Source organism: Gopherus evgoodei, chromosome 22, assembly GCF_007399415.2.
Source record: "Gopherus evgoodei ecotype Sinaloan lineage chromosome 22, rGopEvg1_v1.p, whole genome shotgun sequence".
Taxonomy (NCBI): Eukaryota; Metazoa; Chordata; order Testudines; family Testudinidae; genus Gopherus; species Gopherus evgoodei.
The window spans coordinates 7,345,541-7,361,593 of record NC_044343.1 but is presented as its reverse complement, the minus strand read 5'-3'; the positions used below and the strand labels follow the sequence as shown (position 1 = coordinate 7,361,593).

At 50.8% G+C, this 16,053-nt stretch overlaps 1 protein-coding gene across 17 annotated transcripts in view; it reads right to left on the bottom strand.

Annotated features, from left to right (window-relative positions):
- The window catches only part of PTPRS (protein tyrosine phosphatase receptor type S), a 247,104-nt gene that overhangs the window by 132,039 nt on the left and 99,012 nt on the right, over positions 1–16,053 (bottom strand). For all 17 annotated transcript variants that reach the window (XM_030540232.1, XM_030540234.1, XM_030540233.1 and 14 more), the window contains exon 2: positions 2,751–2,918. In XM_030540232.1, coding sequence (XP_030396092.1) covers positions 2,751–2,838 — 88 coding nt within the window. In that variant the 5' untranslated portion in view covers positions 2,839–2,918. The remainder of the gene's footprint in view (positions 1–2,750; positions 2,919–16,053) is intronic.

The following is a 16,053-nucleotide window of genomic DNA, read 5'->3' as shown; positions in this document are numbered from 1 at the left end:
GTCTTTCCCAAACAGCTGCACTTCCTAACGCACCGCCTGGTTTCTCTCAAACACAGCAAAGATACAGGGCAGTTGTATAGCAACCTTGGGGGATTTCAAACCATTTCACAAATGTCCCATAACCTAAGCCCCACCCCACCGGAGCTCGGTACATAGAATCCCCCTCCCATGATACAGACAGGGAAAGTAAAGACTGCAAGGAAGTTAAGGCTTATGGGCCCCCAAAGCTCCAACAGGCATCAAGAGGGGTTGTGAGCACTCAGTTCAGATGCGCACATCTTAAAAAACAATAATTATTGGGCCTGATTTTCTTAGCTGCTCAGCACCTACAACACACACACAAGTCCGGGCTGTGTGCAGGCAAAGATGCATACAAATGCAAACACTTGTGCATGAACATACACTGGGTTTTTCTGCACGCTTCACAACAGGATCACACCATGAGTCGGTGGCAACAACAGAACCCAGGACTCCATGTTCTCAGCCCCCCCGTTTTAACCACTAGGCCACACTGTCACCATTATAACAAGACACATGCATATATGTAGAACTGTACATTAAAAACGCTGAGATCCCATACCAAGGAATGACCCAGCTCTGAACCTCTTGGAAATCAATTCCCTTCCCTCTCTTAGTAAATGAGGAAGTACCATATCTTCCCATACATGTACAATCCTCCCACACGCAAAAGGGCTAAACGGAACTTGTATAAACGTGAGTGCTATGCCAGGGAATGGCAAACATCTGCCCGATCTTCTGCAGAGAAGATGAAGTGCTATCAAACAAAAAAAATCCCAGCGACAAAGGGTCTCCTTCCCCATTGAATCCCCGACGAACACCTCCTCTTAATAAACCCCAATAAGGAAGTGATTACATGCAAAGCTGTCAAGCACTGTGCTGACCAGAACAGCTCTTTTGCCAGCTTCGAGAAGTTTTGCTGGGGGAGAAGAAAAAGTCATAATTGAATCAGTTGGGAAAAGTCTATTCTGCTGATCTCCGAGTGATCGGCCTTTGTGCTGAAGGACCATTACACGCAAGTTGCTGAGGTTTTTACAGCGACCCTTGCAAGGCAGAGAAGATAAAAACAGTGTTAAACTAGGACTGGCTGGCTCATGAGATGGGGAACAGAAAACTCTGCTTCAGCTGCTGGTTTGACTCCAACCCTGGTGAGCAGCGGGCCAAGGGTCGCTAGTGTCTGACAGATGTTTGGGGGAAGGGGAAAATGGGATAGGACCACATGAAATGATTTTGCCGGGTCTCAGTCCTGTTCCCAACAAGCAAGGGGTGACATCAGTAAAATACCCAGGCCAATTTAGCAGCCTCTGCAGAGACTGAGGGCTTGTCTACATCAGAAAGTTGCAGCGCTGGTGAGGGAGTTACAGCGCTGCAACTTTGAAGGTGTACACATCTGCAGGGCACCACCAGCGCTGCAACTCCCTGTTTGCAGCGCTGGCCGTACTCCCGTTTTGTCTCGGGTGTAGAGGATCCAGCGCTGGTGATCCAGCGCTGGTAATCCAATGTAGACAGTTACCAGCGCCTTTCTTGACCTCCGTGGAAGGAGGAAGCCTCTGGTAATCAAGCTGGTTTCCTTTCCCGGTTTGCTCTCTCGGTCCCGGAGCCACCCAGCAAACCGCAGGGAAGGAGACCTGCTTGCTCGGGGTTCCGGGACCGAGAGAGCAAACCGGGAAAGGAGACCAGCTTCGCCGCGGTTTGCTCTCGCATTCCCGGAGCCACCCAGCAAACCGCAGGGAAGGAGACCTGCTTGCTCGGGGTTCCGGGACCGAGAGAGCAAACCGGGAACGCCGCGGTTTGCTCTCTCGGTCCCGGAGCCACCCAGCAAACCGCAGGGAAGGAGACCTGCTTGCTCGGGGTTCCGGGACCGAGAGAGCAAACCGGGAACGCCGCGGTTTGCTCTCTCAGTCCCGGAGCCACCCAGCAAACCGCAGGGAAGGAGACCTGCTTGCTCGGGGTTCCGGGACCGAGAGAGCAAACCGCGGCGAAGCTGGTTTCCTTTCCCGGTTTGCTCTCTCGGTCCCGGAACCCCGAGCAAGCAGGTCTCCTTCCCTGCGGTTTGCTGGCTGGCTCCGGGACCGAGAGAGCAAACCGCGGCGTTCCCGGTTTGCTCTCTCGGTCCCAGAACCCCGAGCAAGCAGGTCTCCTTCCCTGCGGTTTGCTGGGTGGCTCCGGGACCGAGAGAGCAAACCGCGGCGAAGCTGGTTTCCTTTCCCGGTTTGCTCTCTCGTCCCGGAACCCCCCTTGAAGCCGCCCAACAGCGCTGCAGTGTGGCCACATCTAACACCACTTGCAGCGCTGGTTGCTGTAAGTGTGGCCACTCTGCAGCGCTGGCCCTATACAGCTGTACTAATACAGCTGTAACAACCAGCGCTGCAAAATTTTAGATGTAGACATGGCCTGAAATGGGCAACAGAGACTGTGCTGCTCCTCCCTCCTCTCCATACAAGATCCCTTGAAGGCAGGGTTGGGAACAATAGCTGAGGAACACATGGGAAGCTTGAGATGCCTGGGCTGGAGATAAGCAGAGGCCTTCAAGGCACCAAACCCTTCACCTGCACCAAATTCACACTCAACATTTATTAATGGGTTGGGGAGGGGATGTGCTAACTGGCCCCTTAAAAAGAGATGCTCCATCGGGCCTGTCCCTTCTATGAGGACTGAGCTGCAAAGGAATGCAAGTGGTGGAGATGCCAGGTAAGAGCCTAGAAGCCACGGGGATGGGGGGTGTCACTTACTTTCAGACACGCAGCCGATCAGAAGCAAGGAGAGGAGGTTCACAAGAGGGACCAGCGAAGACATTCCCAGGCTACAAAGGATCCTCATTCTCGGCAACGACCTCCCACCCCAGCCAGGAAGGCCCCAGTTCAGCGAAACTCACAGAACCTCCAAAGGGACGTCAGCACCTGCAGAGACAAAAAAGGAACCGGCAGACAGTTAAACGAGAGCGTGGGGGGCGGCTGTTATCAAAGTGGGAACTGAAAGCACATTGGAGCAGGGGGCAGCTGTACACAAGAATGGAACAGTCCCACATGGAAACATCGGAGGGCAAGTGACTAAAATGGCCCTGGAGCCGACTCCATCATGAATTAGCAAAGCGCAGGTCTAGTCACGGCATCGGGCTGGCCTCTCCCAGGTTTACGGCTTTGGCAGATAACGGCGAGCTGCTTGCACCCTCAAAAGAGATCAAGCCAGGGAAAAGAAGAACGAGCAGGAGACCTCGGCAGTTTAACCCTCACCACCACGCGCTCCCTCCCCAATCCCTCCCCCTTCCCCGGAATAGCCGCACTGGCTGGGCGACGAGGTGTGAAGTGATCTGACCTGATAGACGCAGAGACCCTATGAAAGAGAGATTTTCCACACGCTGGAGCGAATGGAAAAAAACAGGGGAGGGGAGGGGAAAAACAAAACAAAACAAAAAGATGAGCTGGGGATGGGCGGGGGATGCTTCCCTTGTGCCCCCTGAGGAGATCTGTGTCTGGGGGAGGGCTTTGCTCCCTGCTCAGCAAAGCTCTGGGGGCAGCAAAGCAATCACCCGGATGTGCACAAGCAGAGGTGCCACAGAATCACTGGTGCAACTTCAGTGCCAACAATAGTTCAGACTCCTAAGGGCTGTAATACTTTGGTCTAATTCCCATTGTCGGGCTTGGTGATATTGAACAGCCTGTGACTGTCAGGTCACACTAGGTGAACGGATGGTCCCTTCTGGCCTTAAACCTGGGGACTCCAACCACCTCCCGTGAGTTCTAATCCCAGCCCTGACACCAGCTACCCTCTGTGTGCTTGGGGCAAGGGGCTCTCCCTTCTCCATGCCTCAGCTTCCCCCTTTGTCAATAGTGATCCTTTCCCAGCTCACAGGGCTTAGGAGGAGTCATAACGTGCTTTGATCAAGACGAGTGTGATAAAAGCACTACATGTTTTTTTATTACTGCAGGTCTGAACGGGGAGCTGGAAGCCTAGGGGTGGGAATGAATCCTTGCTGAAACACAAACAGTTTTAGTTATTTAGCAGCAAGGCCCCAAAAGAACATGACACCAAAAAGATGTAGGGCCTGTGGTTGAGCCTGCTTGGGGCAGGACAGAAGGGGGCGCCAAGGAGCCGGCAATGGCTCCATCATCCTGATTCCTGAGTGCCCAGGCAGGAGATAGAACCCTCCAGCCAGTGGAGGCCTGGTGTAGCACATCACATCACATCCTGCTTCTCCACCCTCCAGTGGAGCTGGGGGAGTCTGGGAGGCAGCCAGTGCAGGAGTCATCTCCTCCAGCTTTAAAGCAGCAGGGAGTTCTGGGGGGACGGATTCCTGCCCCTTTGAGCTGCCTGAGTAGCACCCAAGGGTGGTATTCTCAGTAGTGACTGGCCCCCATCTCAATCGCCCCGATCATTTTTGCCAGCACCAATGGCAGATGGTGCCCCAGAAGGGCTGAAAAGGGAGACCGAACGCAGGGCACAGCCCACCTCATGCCATCGATGTTGACAGAGACATCACAACAGTCCGGCGATAGACATGAAACACTAGAATAATGGTGAAGGATTCTCTGTCTGTGGGGATCCCCTTAGATCTAGGTAGGGTCTTACCCACTGTACGTTACTTACATTAAATACAAAATCGGGGGTTTGCTGCCTTTTGGAAAAAGCAGCATAGGATACATTTTATTAGGAGGGGCTAAGGGGGCAGACCCTCTGATACGTACTGCAGCATGAAGCCACCCGGAGATGCAATCTGAATGACCGTCTTGATCTTTCCCCATCCTAATAACTCATCAAGATGGCCTCTTTGTAGCACTAAGCGGAAAGACCCATGATAAATAAGAAAGTCCCTTAGATATTACAGCTTGTAATATTCATCCCCAAGCAGCAGCCTCCCAACCAGCAGCTTTGGACTCGTACTTCACAGACTCTAAGCCGCCTGATACATGCGGGAAGCAAGGATAGCCCTTTAACATCTCACGGCCAGCTATTTAAAAACATGTGCAGGTGGCACAGGAAAGCAGGGTTCTGCAAGCCAGGCGCTCCTGGAACGCTTGTTCGAGACACCGATAGAACAGTGCCCGGAGGCTCCCAACAGACTTAGCGTGCCGTTTTCACAGAAGCGCTGCGACTAAGAACAATGAAGTGTTGGTTTTTCTTATTTTAACAGAGAAAGGCAGGGTCCAAGGGCATCAGGAATCGTCGTGATGGCAACTGTTAATTAAAGGAGGACTGGGTTATAAACACAGCACAAAGAAAACTGAATCAAGTTGGTTAGAGCTGGGATGATTTTCCTGCTACCCGTAAACAAGTGGCTTCTGATTCCCATTGGTGGGAGGAAATCCTCCCTACTATGATGTTTTTAGGCACTTAATATTTCAAACCAGGGCTTGTTGGGCCTGCACCCAAAGCACCAAGGAGGTCAGCACCTATTTATCTAAATGAAATCCCTGTGGGTTACAACAAATGCTGTTAAATGTCTCTTTGTGACTCCACTCTTTTCTAAATGCGTCACCAGCGACCTTCTTTGGCTCCGAGCTCCGTGAGCAGGCAAGAGGCAACCATACCCGCCTCGCCGTCCCCCAAAAAGCGCCAATTAACACGGACAAGTCGTGTGGAACATTCCACCGGATCTGAACTGACACCACCACTCCCCCCCAGTTCCACGAGGGCTTTTACGCTGCATAAATGGTTGGGATAGAAAAGGTTTGGTGAAAGGGGCGACTGCAACAACTTCCGGCTGAGAGAAAGAGATGCCAGAGGGTGACACTTCTGCTCCAGTGCTAACGTGCTTCCCAAAGCACTTGATGGAGACTGAAAGCACTGGCAGAGATATTAAGACATGTCAACCTCAATCCAGCAACTCATCCTTCAGAGCAGGTACGTCACCTGGCTGTCTCCCCCTGGACTCACCGGCCTCAGGATTACAGGGATGGCAAGACAAGGTTCCCACCTGGCTCTGCTGTGTAAAATGAGGGAGTGATGGGGGAGAAGGCAGGGAGGGAAGGAGAAGAGAGGAGGTTGCTTCATTGTCTTAGGATCATCTGGAAGGTGGCAATGAAAGCACTGGATATGGATGGAGTCACTAGATGCATCCACCAGAAATCCCCTTAGCCACTAATTCTCTTATCTACCTCATGACTGTCTCCCCAGAATAGACCTAATCTGCCTGTTGGATTCTTGGGGAAAGGCATAAGCCCCCCAAGTGTACTTAGCTTCCTGGAAGGAAATTTCTCCCTGGCCTCTAGCAGGTGATAGCTGACATCCTGAAGCATGAAGACCAGCTGGCCCTTATAATAATAATCTGTGTTATTTGTACTCACAGCAGCATTCCTATACACGTTGCAGAAAGCACACCGCTGGGGGACCCGGCTACCGGACAGATGGCTTCTCCCATCCTCCAGCGTGGTTAAGCACAGGTGTGAATTACCTTGATGTGTGCTCAAATCACATGGATTTCATCACTTCTTGTCTCCCTTCTTGTGTCTGTACACGGTCTGCCTAGACTGTAAGCTCTTTACAGACAGGCAGGATGAGGAGATACCTGCCCCAAACCCCAGCAAGCTATTGGCACTGCACAAATAAGCACAACGGTTGCTGTTCTCGTGCTGTTCTACTGCCTGAAAAGTCCTACCGGGCTCCCCGACACAGGATCTTCTGCGGCACAGACAGGGCCTATAGGCCTCAGTCTCTATTGGAAGATGCAGCTAAGTGAAGAGCTGGGGGTCAGGATTGGGCTACATTTAGCCATGTTTCAGAAATGAGACGAATTCTTACAGTGAAAACGCTGCTTTAAGTTGTTCTTTCCTCTGGGCCTTCCTAGTGCGTCGGATCCTCTCCCATTCTCCGACTTCAAGCTCTTTGGTGGCCCGTACGGAGCCACGCCATGGTCAGCGTTTAAAGAATAATAAAATGTGAAGTGCTTTGCTGCAAGCCCAGATTCTCTCACCAAGAGAGACAGGGGACTATTCAGAGGTCTACAGGAGCTAGGTACCCAGGGTAACATTTTCAAAAGCACCTATGTGATTTAGGAACTCAAGTTTAATTGAAAGTCAGGGGTCTCCAGCTAGATCGCTTAGGTCCTTTTAAATATTTTACTCCCATCTTAATGGGAGCTGAACACCTAATTCCATTAAACTCCCCAGCCAGAGTGGGGGTTTATCCAGAGAACATCTCAGCCAGTGTGATTCCCAGAGAGAACGAGAATCTATGCTACTTCATGAGGGAACCTCTCTCCAACCCTGCTAGCAACAACTGTGTTTAAACAGCCATCGCTAGAATGGGCCTGAATGCAGCAAGGGTAGGACTACGGGACTGGGATCTGGATCTCTGGTTAAGCAACTTAACAGGTGAAAAGTTGCCACACAAGATACAACTTCTCTTCCTCATTTCTCCCTGAAATGCAAAAAACCACCACACCCCCCACCAAAACTGGTGGAAAAAAATTCAAAGTGGTTTTCATTTTGAAGGATCTGAAAAGAGCCCCTTTTTTATGGCTTTTGGAAAAAAAATTGCTGACATTTTTAAAATCAAACCCAAAGATTCATAACCATTTTGATGAGGTTTTAAATTTAAAATTTGGATTAGTTGGGGGGGGGAGGTGAAACATGAAAAAAATTGACAATTTCCCCACATAAAATCGTTTTTAAAACTTTCACCCGGCTCTCATCATCCGTGATTCGCTTTTGCATCTCACCTTCCCAGAGAGTGCAGTGGAACGAGTCCCCCGCACTTCATCAAGCCTCGTCAGTCTATTACCACAAGAACCTTATCGAGAAGAGGCTGCATTCTGAGAACTCTTCTCCACGCGCTAATGCATTCTCTGAGTTGCCAGTTCAGTTTGTACTGCACATTAATAAAGGTCAATGGGTCATTTCATTTCCTGCCCCAATAAGCGTGTGTTTTTTTTAAAAAAAAAAAGCTTTTAAAGCACAATCAGTCACCAACCAGCCTGCCATCTCCTCTCCAAAAACAGAGCTCTGACATCTAAATAAACAAGCATGCACCTCTAGCTTGCTGCTTCATTATGAGTCAGCTCTCGTTAATCTGCCCAGCCAACCACCTTAACAGAGACCTGAGTGAGAGGTTTGTGTGATGGGGGGAGCCCTCCACCCCTCAATCAGCCCTGCTGACAGTTCCAGCAGAGGCTTGGGACTGAGTGGATCTCAGTAGGATGACTTCTCCGGGTGTTCCTATAGGCAGGGCCCAGAAAGGAGACTCCAGCACCATGTTCGAGGCCAGCTTGCAATTCTGTAACTCCAAGGTTCTCCATGCAGCATTTATTGTCCTCGCTACATTCACTTTTTTTTTCTTTTTTTAAAGAATGAGCAAAAGCACCAGAGAGACCCACTCCCCCTACCATGCACTGACAGAATTAAATTACACACCCCATTCCCCTCCTTACAATAGGGGTGTTCCCAAACCTCCCTGCTCTGGTTGAATCAAGCTAACTGGCACATTCTGGGTAACAGGAGATGGTTCTGCTTTCCAGGCCGGTTTCATCTCAGCATGAAAGTCCTGATGTGGAAACTTTTTGCTTATCAATGTTCCAAACCCAGCACAGATGTGCACAGCTTCCTTCTGTGTGTGACTGGAAACGCGACCCCAGCTGGGACCTAGGTTCCTCAGCGACAGAGGGTTATCAGACACATTTTAATAAAGAGGTGGGGCCAAAGACTTGCGTGCTACCAAAAAGCACTAACCAGCCTAAATTTTCAAAAGTAATTAATTGTTTTGATTGCCCAAGTTGAGACTCTGTACTGAATAAGGGCAGGAGCCCTGATTTTCATATGGCGGGTTATTGGCAGTTTCTGAAAATTAGGTCTTTTTAAAGGCACTCAAGAAATTGAGGGACTCAAAATCACTAGCCCCTTTTGAGAATGTAGGATACAGGTTTCAGCCCAGCTGTCATAGTGGATATGGCCTATGGTCATCCAGTCAAGACCCTTATTAGATGATAAATGATAATATCTAGCTCTTAACTAGCGCTTTTCATCTTTAGATCTCAAAAAGTGATTCACTAAGCAAATTAACATCATTATACCCATTTTTAAAATGGGGAAACAGAGGCACAGCAAGGGGAAATGAGTTGCTCAAGGTCACTCAGCCAGCCAGGGGCAGAGACAGGATTAGAATCCAGGTCTCTTGAGTCCCAGTTTGGTGCCCTATCCATTGGGATATAGCTCCTTATGCTAGGCTCTAATATACGTGCATCTCACCCCTAGGATTTACAAAAAAGAATCTGAGCGCCATTACCCTCCATAGGGAAACTGAGTCACAGAGTGACGACCTTGGAACTCTCTCTCTGACACACACATCCCAGACCTGTTCATGTACTTGGTAAACCCAGCTCTGAGTGATAGGCTCCAAGGCAGTGGGGAATGGGTCCATCCATTTTGGGTGAGAGGCAGTTTGTTCTCAGACAGCTTCATCAGGGCATTCTGGCATACAAAGGGTTAAACCATAGGGATGGGGGAGAGGCAGGCAGGCAAGATCTGAATTGTGTTTAAATCACCAGGAGAAATAAATTCCCCACCCCCACCTGCTTTTTCCCAACAGCAACAGCTCTGACAAGCAGTGATGAATTTGTTGTGTCCAGTAAGTGTTCAGCGGGCGCAGCATAGCATGGACGGGGGCAGAGGAAATGGCAGCTATGGCCAAAGGGGACTTGCCAATCCAAGGGATCAGGAGCCCACAACAAAGGGCAGAAATGGGTTCAACTCACTGGGCTGGACTGAACCTGCCCTTTAAAACACGCAGACACCAGCAGCACCCGCTGGCTCCTAGCTCGCGGCATGCACCAAGGCAGGGAGACCCCAAAGAGTAGGTCAGCTTTGCAGCTGGGGGCAAGACTCCCAGTCTGGGCAGACAGGCTCGTGGCGTGGATGCTCTGGCTTGGGACAAAGCTCAGAGCCCACCCAACTTCCTAGGCTTGAGAGCCGGGATCTCCACACTTCCACTCTTAGCCTGCTACCTTGAGCCCCTGATGCAAGTCCGTCTAGGCGGGCTGGGAGGCTTGCTCCCAGCTGCAGTAGAGACAGACCAAGTGACCCCATGTGTTACAACATCTGATGAGCTGGGTTCTAGCCCACGAAGGCTTATGACCAAATACATTTGTTAGTCTCTAAGGTACCACAAGGACTCCTTGTTGTTTTAACGAAGACTCCGACACGGAGAATAAACACCTGAAATCATGCCTGTAGTACGGCTGCAGCTCTCTCTTCTGGGATCCTGGAAAAAGGTGCCAAGCTTCAGGGACTGCACAAAACAAAGGCTTTAAAGATAACCCCCCCACCCCATTAAAGAGGCGCTTTGGGAGGGGCTCTCCAACAGCCCAATTAGGCAGCCTCTGAACAATGAGCGCCCCCAGAATCCCACTCCCCAGGGAGAGCCCAGCTCTGTTTGTAACACAAAGGGCTGGAGTTGCAGTCTTTTGTCTAGAATACAAAGGCCTTGATTCTCTGCTGCCCTGCACCCTGGGTGGTCATTTACACCAGTGCGAAGTGGGTGCAAAGCACAAGTAGCATGTTTTGTGCTGGTGTAATTGCACAAGGTGTAGGATAATGGGTAATGGAGAATCAGGCCCAGAACCTCCCTCTCTTCCTTCCCCACCCCCTCCTTCGGTCTCCCTCACACACAATCCTTCAGCATTTACCAGCAGATCACCACCGAGCAGCTGACAGCATCAGGGATAACATTTGCTTTGGCTCCAGGTTAATACTTCACATTTTTTTCATGGTTCTGGTTTTTTGGTTTTGTTTTGTTTTTTAAAAGCTGTGCATCATTAGATCCTCACCCCAGTTGCCTGCCAGAGCCTAGGCGCTTCATGAGGCGCAGCCAATGTCTTCTCTAGAAACCTGCCATGCACATATCCATGGTGCTGTGTCAATAATCATCCATCATCATTACCTCGGTGTCATCAGCACAGCGCATCATCCAAAACCCCCAAAGGAGAAAGAGACCAGACAGAACTGGGGGAATACTGCAAAAAACAACTAACCGGATACATGCAAGCTTCCCCGAGAATATAGCCAGATACAACAGCAGCCATCCCCCCCACCTCCCTTAGTCACTTTGCAGAAACACCACCATTCTGCATACTTGTGTAAATACGCTGGGGTGCGTATAAACGCGCATGTTCCCAGAAGAATGCTTAATCACAATTGAAACTAGTGGAGGGATGGAGGGGAGCTACCTTCAACAAGTTACAGAGCATGCACATTGCACCAGAGGATTTCACCAATTACTGTGTGAATAGCAGAGAGTAAATTAATACTCGTAAACATAGTTTGGGGGCTGGGATTGGTTTACGTTAGAGCCCTGCATGGGATAGTTTTTAATCCCCCTCCTGTTCCGATCTCACTATTATGGCAGTGGGTCCTGTGGGAGCCCAGTCTCGTGCAAGGTACTCGTGTACGTGATGCACTCAAACAACTGAGGACAATGAACCAATTCTTTAAAACAAAATCTCTTTCTTCTGCCCAAAGCATGTGTGGAACAGGCCTAAAGCATGCAACAGGTGCAGCACAAATCTAAACACAGATACAGATCTATTTTTAATCCATAGTAAATGCACCTGTCCATGGTAATTGCATATATGCAGCATCCCTCATACAAGTCTAGAAATTGCTAGTGGCCAAGTTCACCAGCACTGCAGTCATAGAACCAAAGAATCTCAGGGTTGGAAGAGACCTCAGGAGGTATCCAGTCCAACCCCCTGCTCAAAGCAGGACCAATCCCCAACTAAATCATCCCAGCCAGAACTTTGTCACGCCTGACCTTTAAAACCTCAAGGAAGGAGATTCCACCACCTCCCCAGGTAACTCATTCTAGTGCTTCACCACCCTCCTAGTGAAATTTCCTAATATCCAACCTAAACCTCCCCCACTGCAACTTGAGACCATTACTTCTTGTTCAGTCATCTGGTACCACTGAGAACAGTCTAGATCCATTCTCTTTGGAACCCCCTTTCAGGTAGTTGAAAGCAGCTATCAAATGCTCCCTCATTCTTCTCCTCTGCAGACTAAATAATCCCAGTCCATCATACTAAATTACAGGGAGAAGGCTGCTATGGGCGATGTCCTTTGGTCACTCTTTAGGCGTTCCCCAGAGTTCACTGACTGGATCTTCCGGTGCGAAGATCAACACACTCTCCCTCCTAGCCATGCCCTTTTTACCACAGAGAATTTAGCCACAATGATCAGCGCAGCCACAAACTCTTGGTATCAAGTACCCCAGAGGAGAAAAATCGCCAATAACCTTCCTGACTCCCAGAGCCCTGCAAAAGGAAAGCACTTCTCCTGACAGCCCCCTCATATGAAATGTAGAGCAAAGGAACAGCGTTACGCCAGCTCTCTAGGAAGAGAGACTGCATATGCTTTGTGTGCCTGTTTGAAGCACAAATCAAAATAAGCTCTTATATAAAATATTTTCTGATGGACACATGAGCCATGAAGAACTAATGATTTGTGACTGCTGACAGGCCAACCTTCAGTACTGTTCACATATTAGTGTGCTATCTTATGACTTCAGCGAAGAATACACGGGGCTGGAGGGTACGCTGGACGGCTCAGGGGGTCTGGTCATAGGCCCCTTATTCATTTACTGACTATCTTCTAGATCAGGGGTAGGCAACCTATGGCACGCGTGCTGAAGGTGGCAAGTGAGCTGATTTTCAGTGGCACTTACACTGCACAGGTCCTGGCCATCAGTCTGGGGGGTGGGGGTGGGGGCTCTGCATTTGAATTTAATTTTAAATGAAGTTTCTTGAACATTTTAAAAATCTTATTTAACTTTACGTATGACAATAGTTTAGTTATATATTATAGACTTATAGAAAGATCTTCTAAAAACATTAAAATGTATTACTGGCATATGAAACCTTAAATCAGGGTGAATAAATGAAGACTCGGACCCCCACTTCGGAAAGGTTGCCGACCCCTGTTCTAGACACTACCGTATAGTAAGTAGATGCATACTACAGTACCCAAGTCCTCTAGGTTGGTGGCTGTCAACCTCTTCCATATTAGGACACTTTCCCCTAGTTGGGAATTGGCCCTGCTTTGAGCAGGGGCTTGGACTAGATACCTCCTGAGGTCCCTTCCAACCCTGAGATTCTATGATTCCATGAACTCCCCTTCCATCTAGCCAGGACCTAGCTGGGATTCCCCTCCCACTTAGCAACGCAGGAAGAGCGGGAGTAGTTGTGCTCCTCCGACATGTGTTTGCGAGCTCCTAGCTGAGAGCCCACGCGCTAGGTCACTGGTTCGAATTTAGCTCAGGTTGGAGGTGGCAAAATTGTTACGATCAGACAGCTGTTTGGTGGTCGACAGGAAATGGGCCTGGCCCTACTTCCTGGTGACCTTTCCAGGGTGACTAGTGATTTTGGGGCGCTCCATTTGAGAGGCCTTAAAGGCGGCTGATTTTTAGGAAGTGCTGCATTCCTGCCCCTCTGAAAATCAGATCCCTTTAAGGCACCTCAAGTAGGGAGGCCCAAAAATCACTAGCAATGACTGAAAAGTCTTGGTCAAAGTGTCCATATCACCCAAGCCAGTACCACTGGCTCTGCTGACAGCCCCAGTAGATGGGCCAAGCGCTGAGTACTCAGAGACCAACTCTCCTCTCATTCCCTAGAGATCCTTAACTCCAACGTGGGACTGTGACAGGCTGGCAGGTAGAGCTGGGCAGCTCATGCTGCTACCTGGGCTGTACCACAGACGACGGCTCCAGGCCTGCAAAGGGAGCATCTCTCACCTGCCCTATATCAATGCAAAAAAAGTAAAAAGCAAACAATGGAGTTAATTAGGGGCATTCAGGTGCTTTCTCAGTTCCAGCTCTGTACTGGTTTAGGATGTCACTAGCCCCTCTCGCTCGAACGGCTTTCTCATTACACACAAGGGCCGATCGATGGCCTCCCTTCGTTATCTTCATTTGAGCCAGGGCTCCTTGGAGCTCTTAATTGGAAACCATGTTCCAGAGAAAAGAGCTCCATCAGAGAGAGATGTCTGCTTGTTTCTAGGCCACACCAGTGTGGCCGAAGGGTCGGGGAAAGGGAATACTCCTATATTTCCAGGAGGAGATCTAAACAAGAGCCGTTGGCCCTGATTAAACTGAACAAAGGGGATATCGAGTGCGGGAAGGAAAGGGAAAAGGAATGCCCCCAGATGTGTGAACACAGAGGAGAGGGGAACCATAAATTGATCTCTGGCCTTGTCTACACTAGGATTCAAAACATGCGACGTTATCACACGTATGCTAACATCACACCTTTTATCCTAGCCTAGACAAAGCCACAGGCACAGCAAGCCATGGTGCAAAAAAAACACACCAGCATGGAGAACTGCAAACTCCACAGACAAGATCCTGCTCTGAGCTACCCCACAAACTACAATGGAGTTACTCTGGATTGACACTGGGGAAAGAGCAGAATTTGGTTCTAGGTTTACACTCTGAGGGTCCCAAGCAGCTGACTTTCTCTTGGAGAGAGAGGCCGACGGCACCTCTGAGGCTCCGGCTACCAAGCGGACCTCCACCGGGGGCTGCACTGGAGGCCACGGTGCCCACTGGTACCACTGTCCTGGCCACGGGGCCCAGTGCCACTACACCTGCTGCAGCACCAACGGCACCGGTTGTTCAGCCTGGCTGGACTGGCTCACGGAAGGGCAGCTACGAACGGAGGCCGGACTGATAAACGACCTGGGAGGAACGGTGGTGCCTGGGGTGACGTTGCCCATGAGACTGCGACCTTGACATGGAGGACTGGTACTGCCTGTAGCTGCTGCTCCGCGATCTACTCCCAGAGATGGTGCCTTGGCGGAGACTGGGAGTGGGATTCCAAGCGGGAACGGTGACGATGTCCGTGCCGCGACCGGCTGCGTAACCCCAACGAGACCAAGATCTCTGATGACGTCTGCCTTGGTCCCGTCGGTAATCACTCCGTGGCGTGGAGCGGTGCCGGAAGCCCTGTTGGGACGACTCCCACCCAAACAGCCTGGTGGGTGTCGAGGGCAATCCACGAGGACTGCTCCTCGAACGATTGCTGGGCAGCGAACGGCGTCGGGAACAATCCCTCAACCGAGACCTGTGCCGAGCTGGGGGCGACTGCAGAGAACCCAGCGGTGGCTTGCCTCTGGAGTGGGGGCCTGACACCAGCGGCGCCTTCAGTACCAGCATGGTCATGACATCTCTGGCTGCCTGCAGGGCCTCCAGCATGGAAGACTTCCGGACATCCGGAGAGGCCTGGTCCGACATGGCCAGGCTACTCCGCTCTATGCGAGTCGGAGGCCTAGGGGCCAGAAGGGATCGAGGACTGCCCAACATGGGTCTAGCCTCTGCCTCGGATTTCCCTCGGTGTCGCTGCAAAGAAGGCGTCTTTTTGCCTTCTTGTGCCCCGTGGATGGGAAGCGGTGCCGACTGGTTGAAGGCTCTGGAAGGTTGCTGCGCACCGACACCTCGGTGCCCGGTGCCGACACAGAGCGGCACGCTGGAATCGGGGTCAGCGCCGACTCCATCAGAATAGCCCGGAGCCTAAGGTCTCTTTCCCTCTTGGTCTGAGGTTTGAACGACTTGCAAATCTTGCAACGATCGCTTATATGGGCTTCTCCCAAACAGCATGAACAGTTCGCGTGCGGGTCACTCCTTGGCATAGATTGCCTGCAAGTGTCGCACGACTTAAAACCCGGGGCGTGGGGCATGTCCCGGCCCGGGCTCTCTAACGAACTGAACAGCTAACTAACTACAGGTGCGAACACTGAACGAACAAGCAGTTCTGAGGACGAGCTACAGCAAAGCTGGAGCAGAGCAGTTCCGATGCACCTTCACTGGCGGCAAGAGGGTCGGGGGGAGTGTGCAGCTCCCCTTATACCACGCCACGGAGGCGCCACTCCAGGAGTCGCAGGGGTTCTCCCCCTATGGGTACTGCCAGGGGAAAAGACTTCCGGCACCGGTGCACGTGGCGAATGCACACACTTATTGTGGAATACACATGAGCAATTATTCGAAGAAGAACCCTGACTGCTACAGTCACTGCAAGGGTGGGGAGGGAACCCAAACAGAGCTAACCCTCACTCCACACCA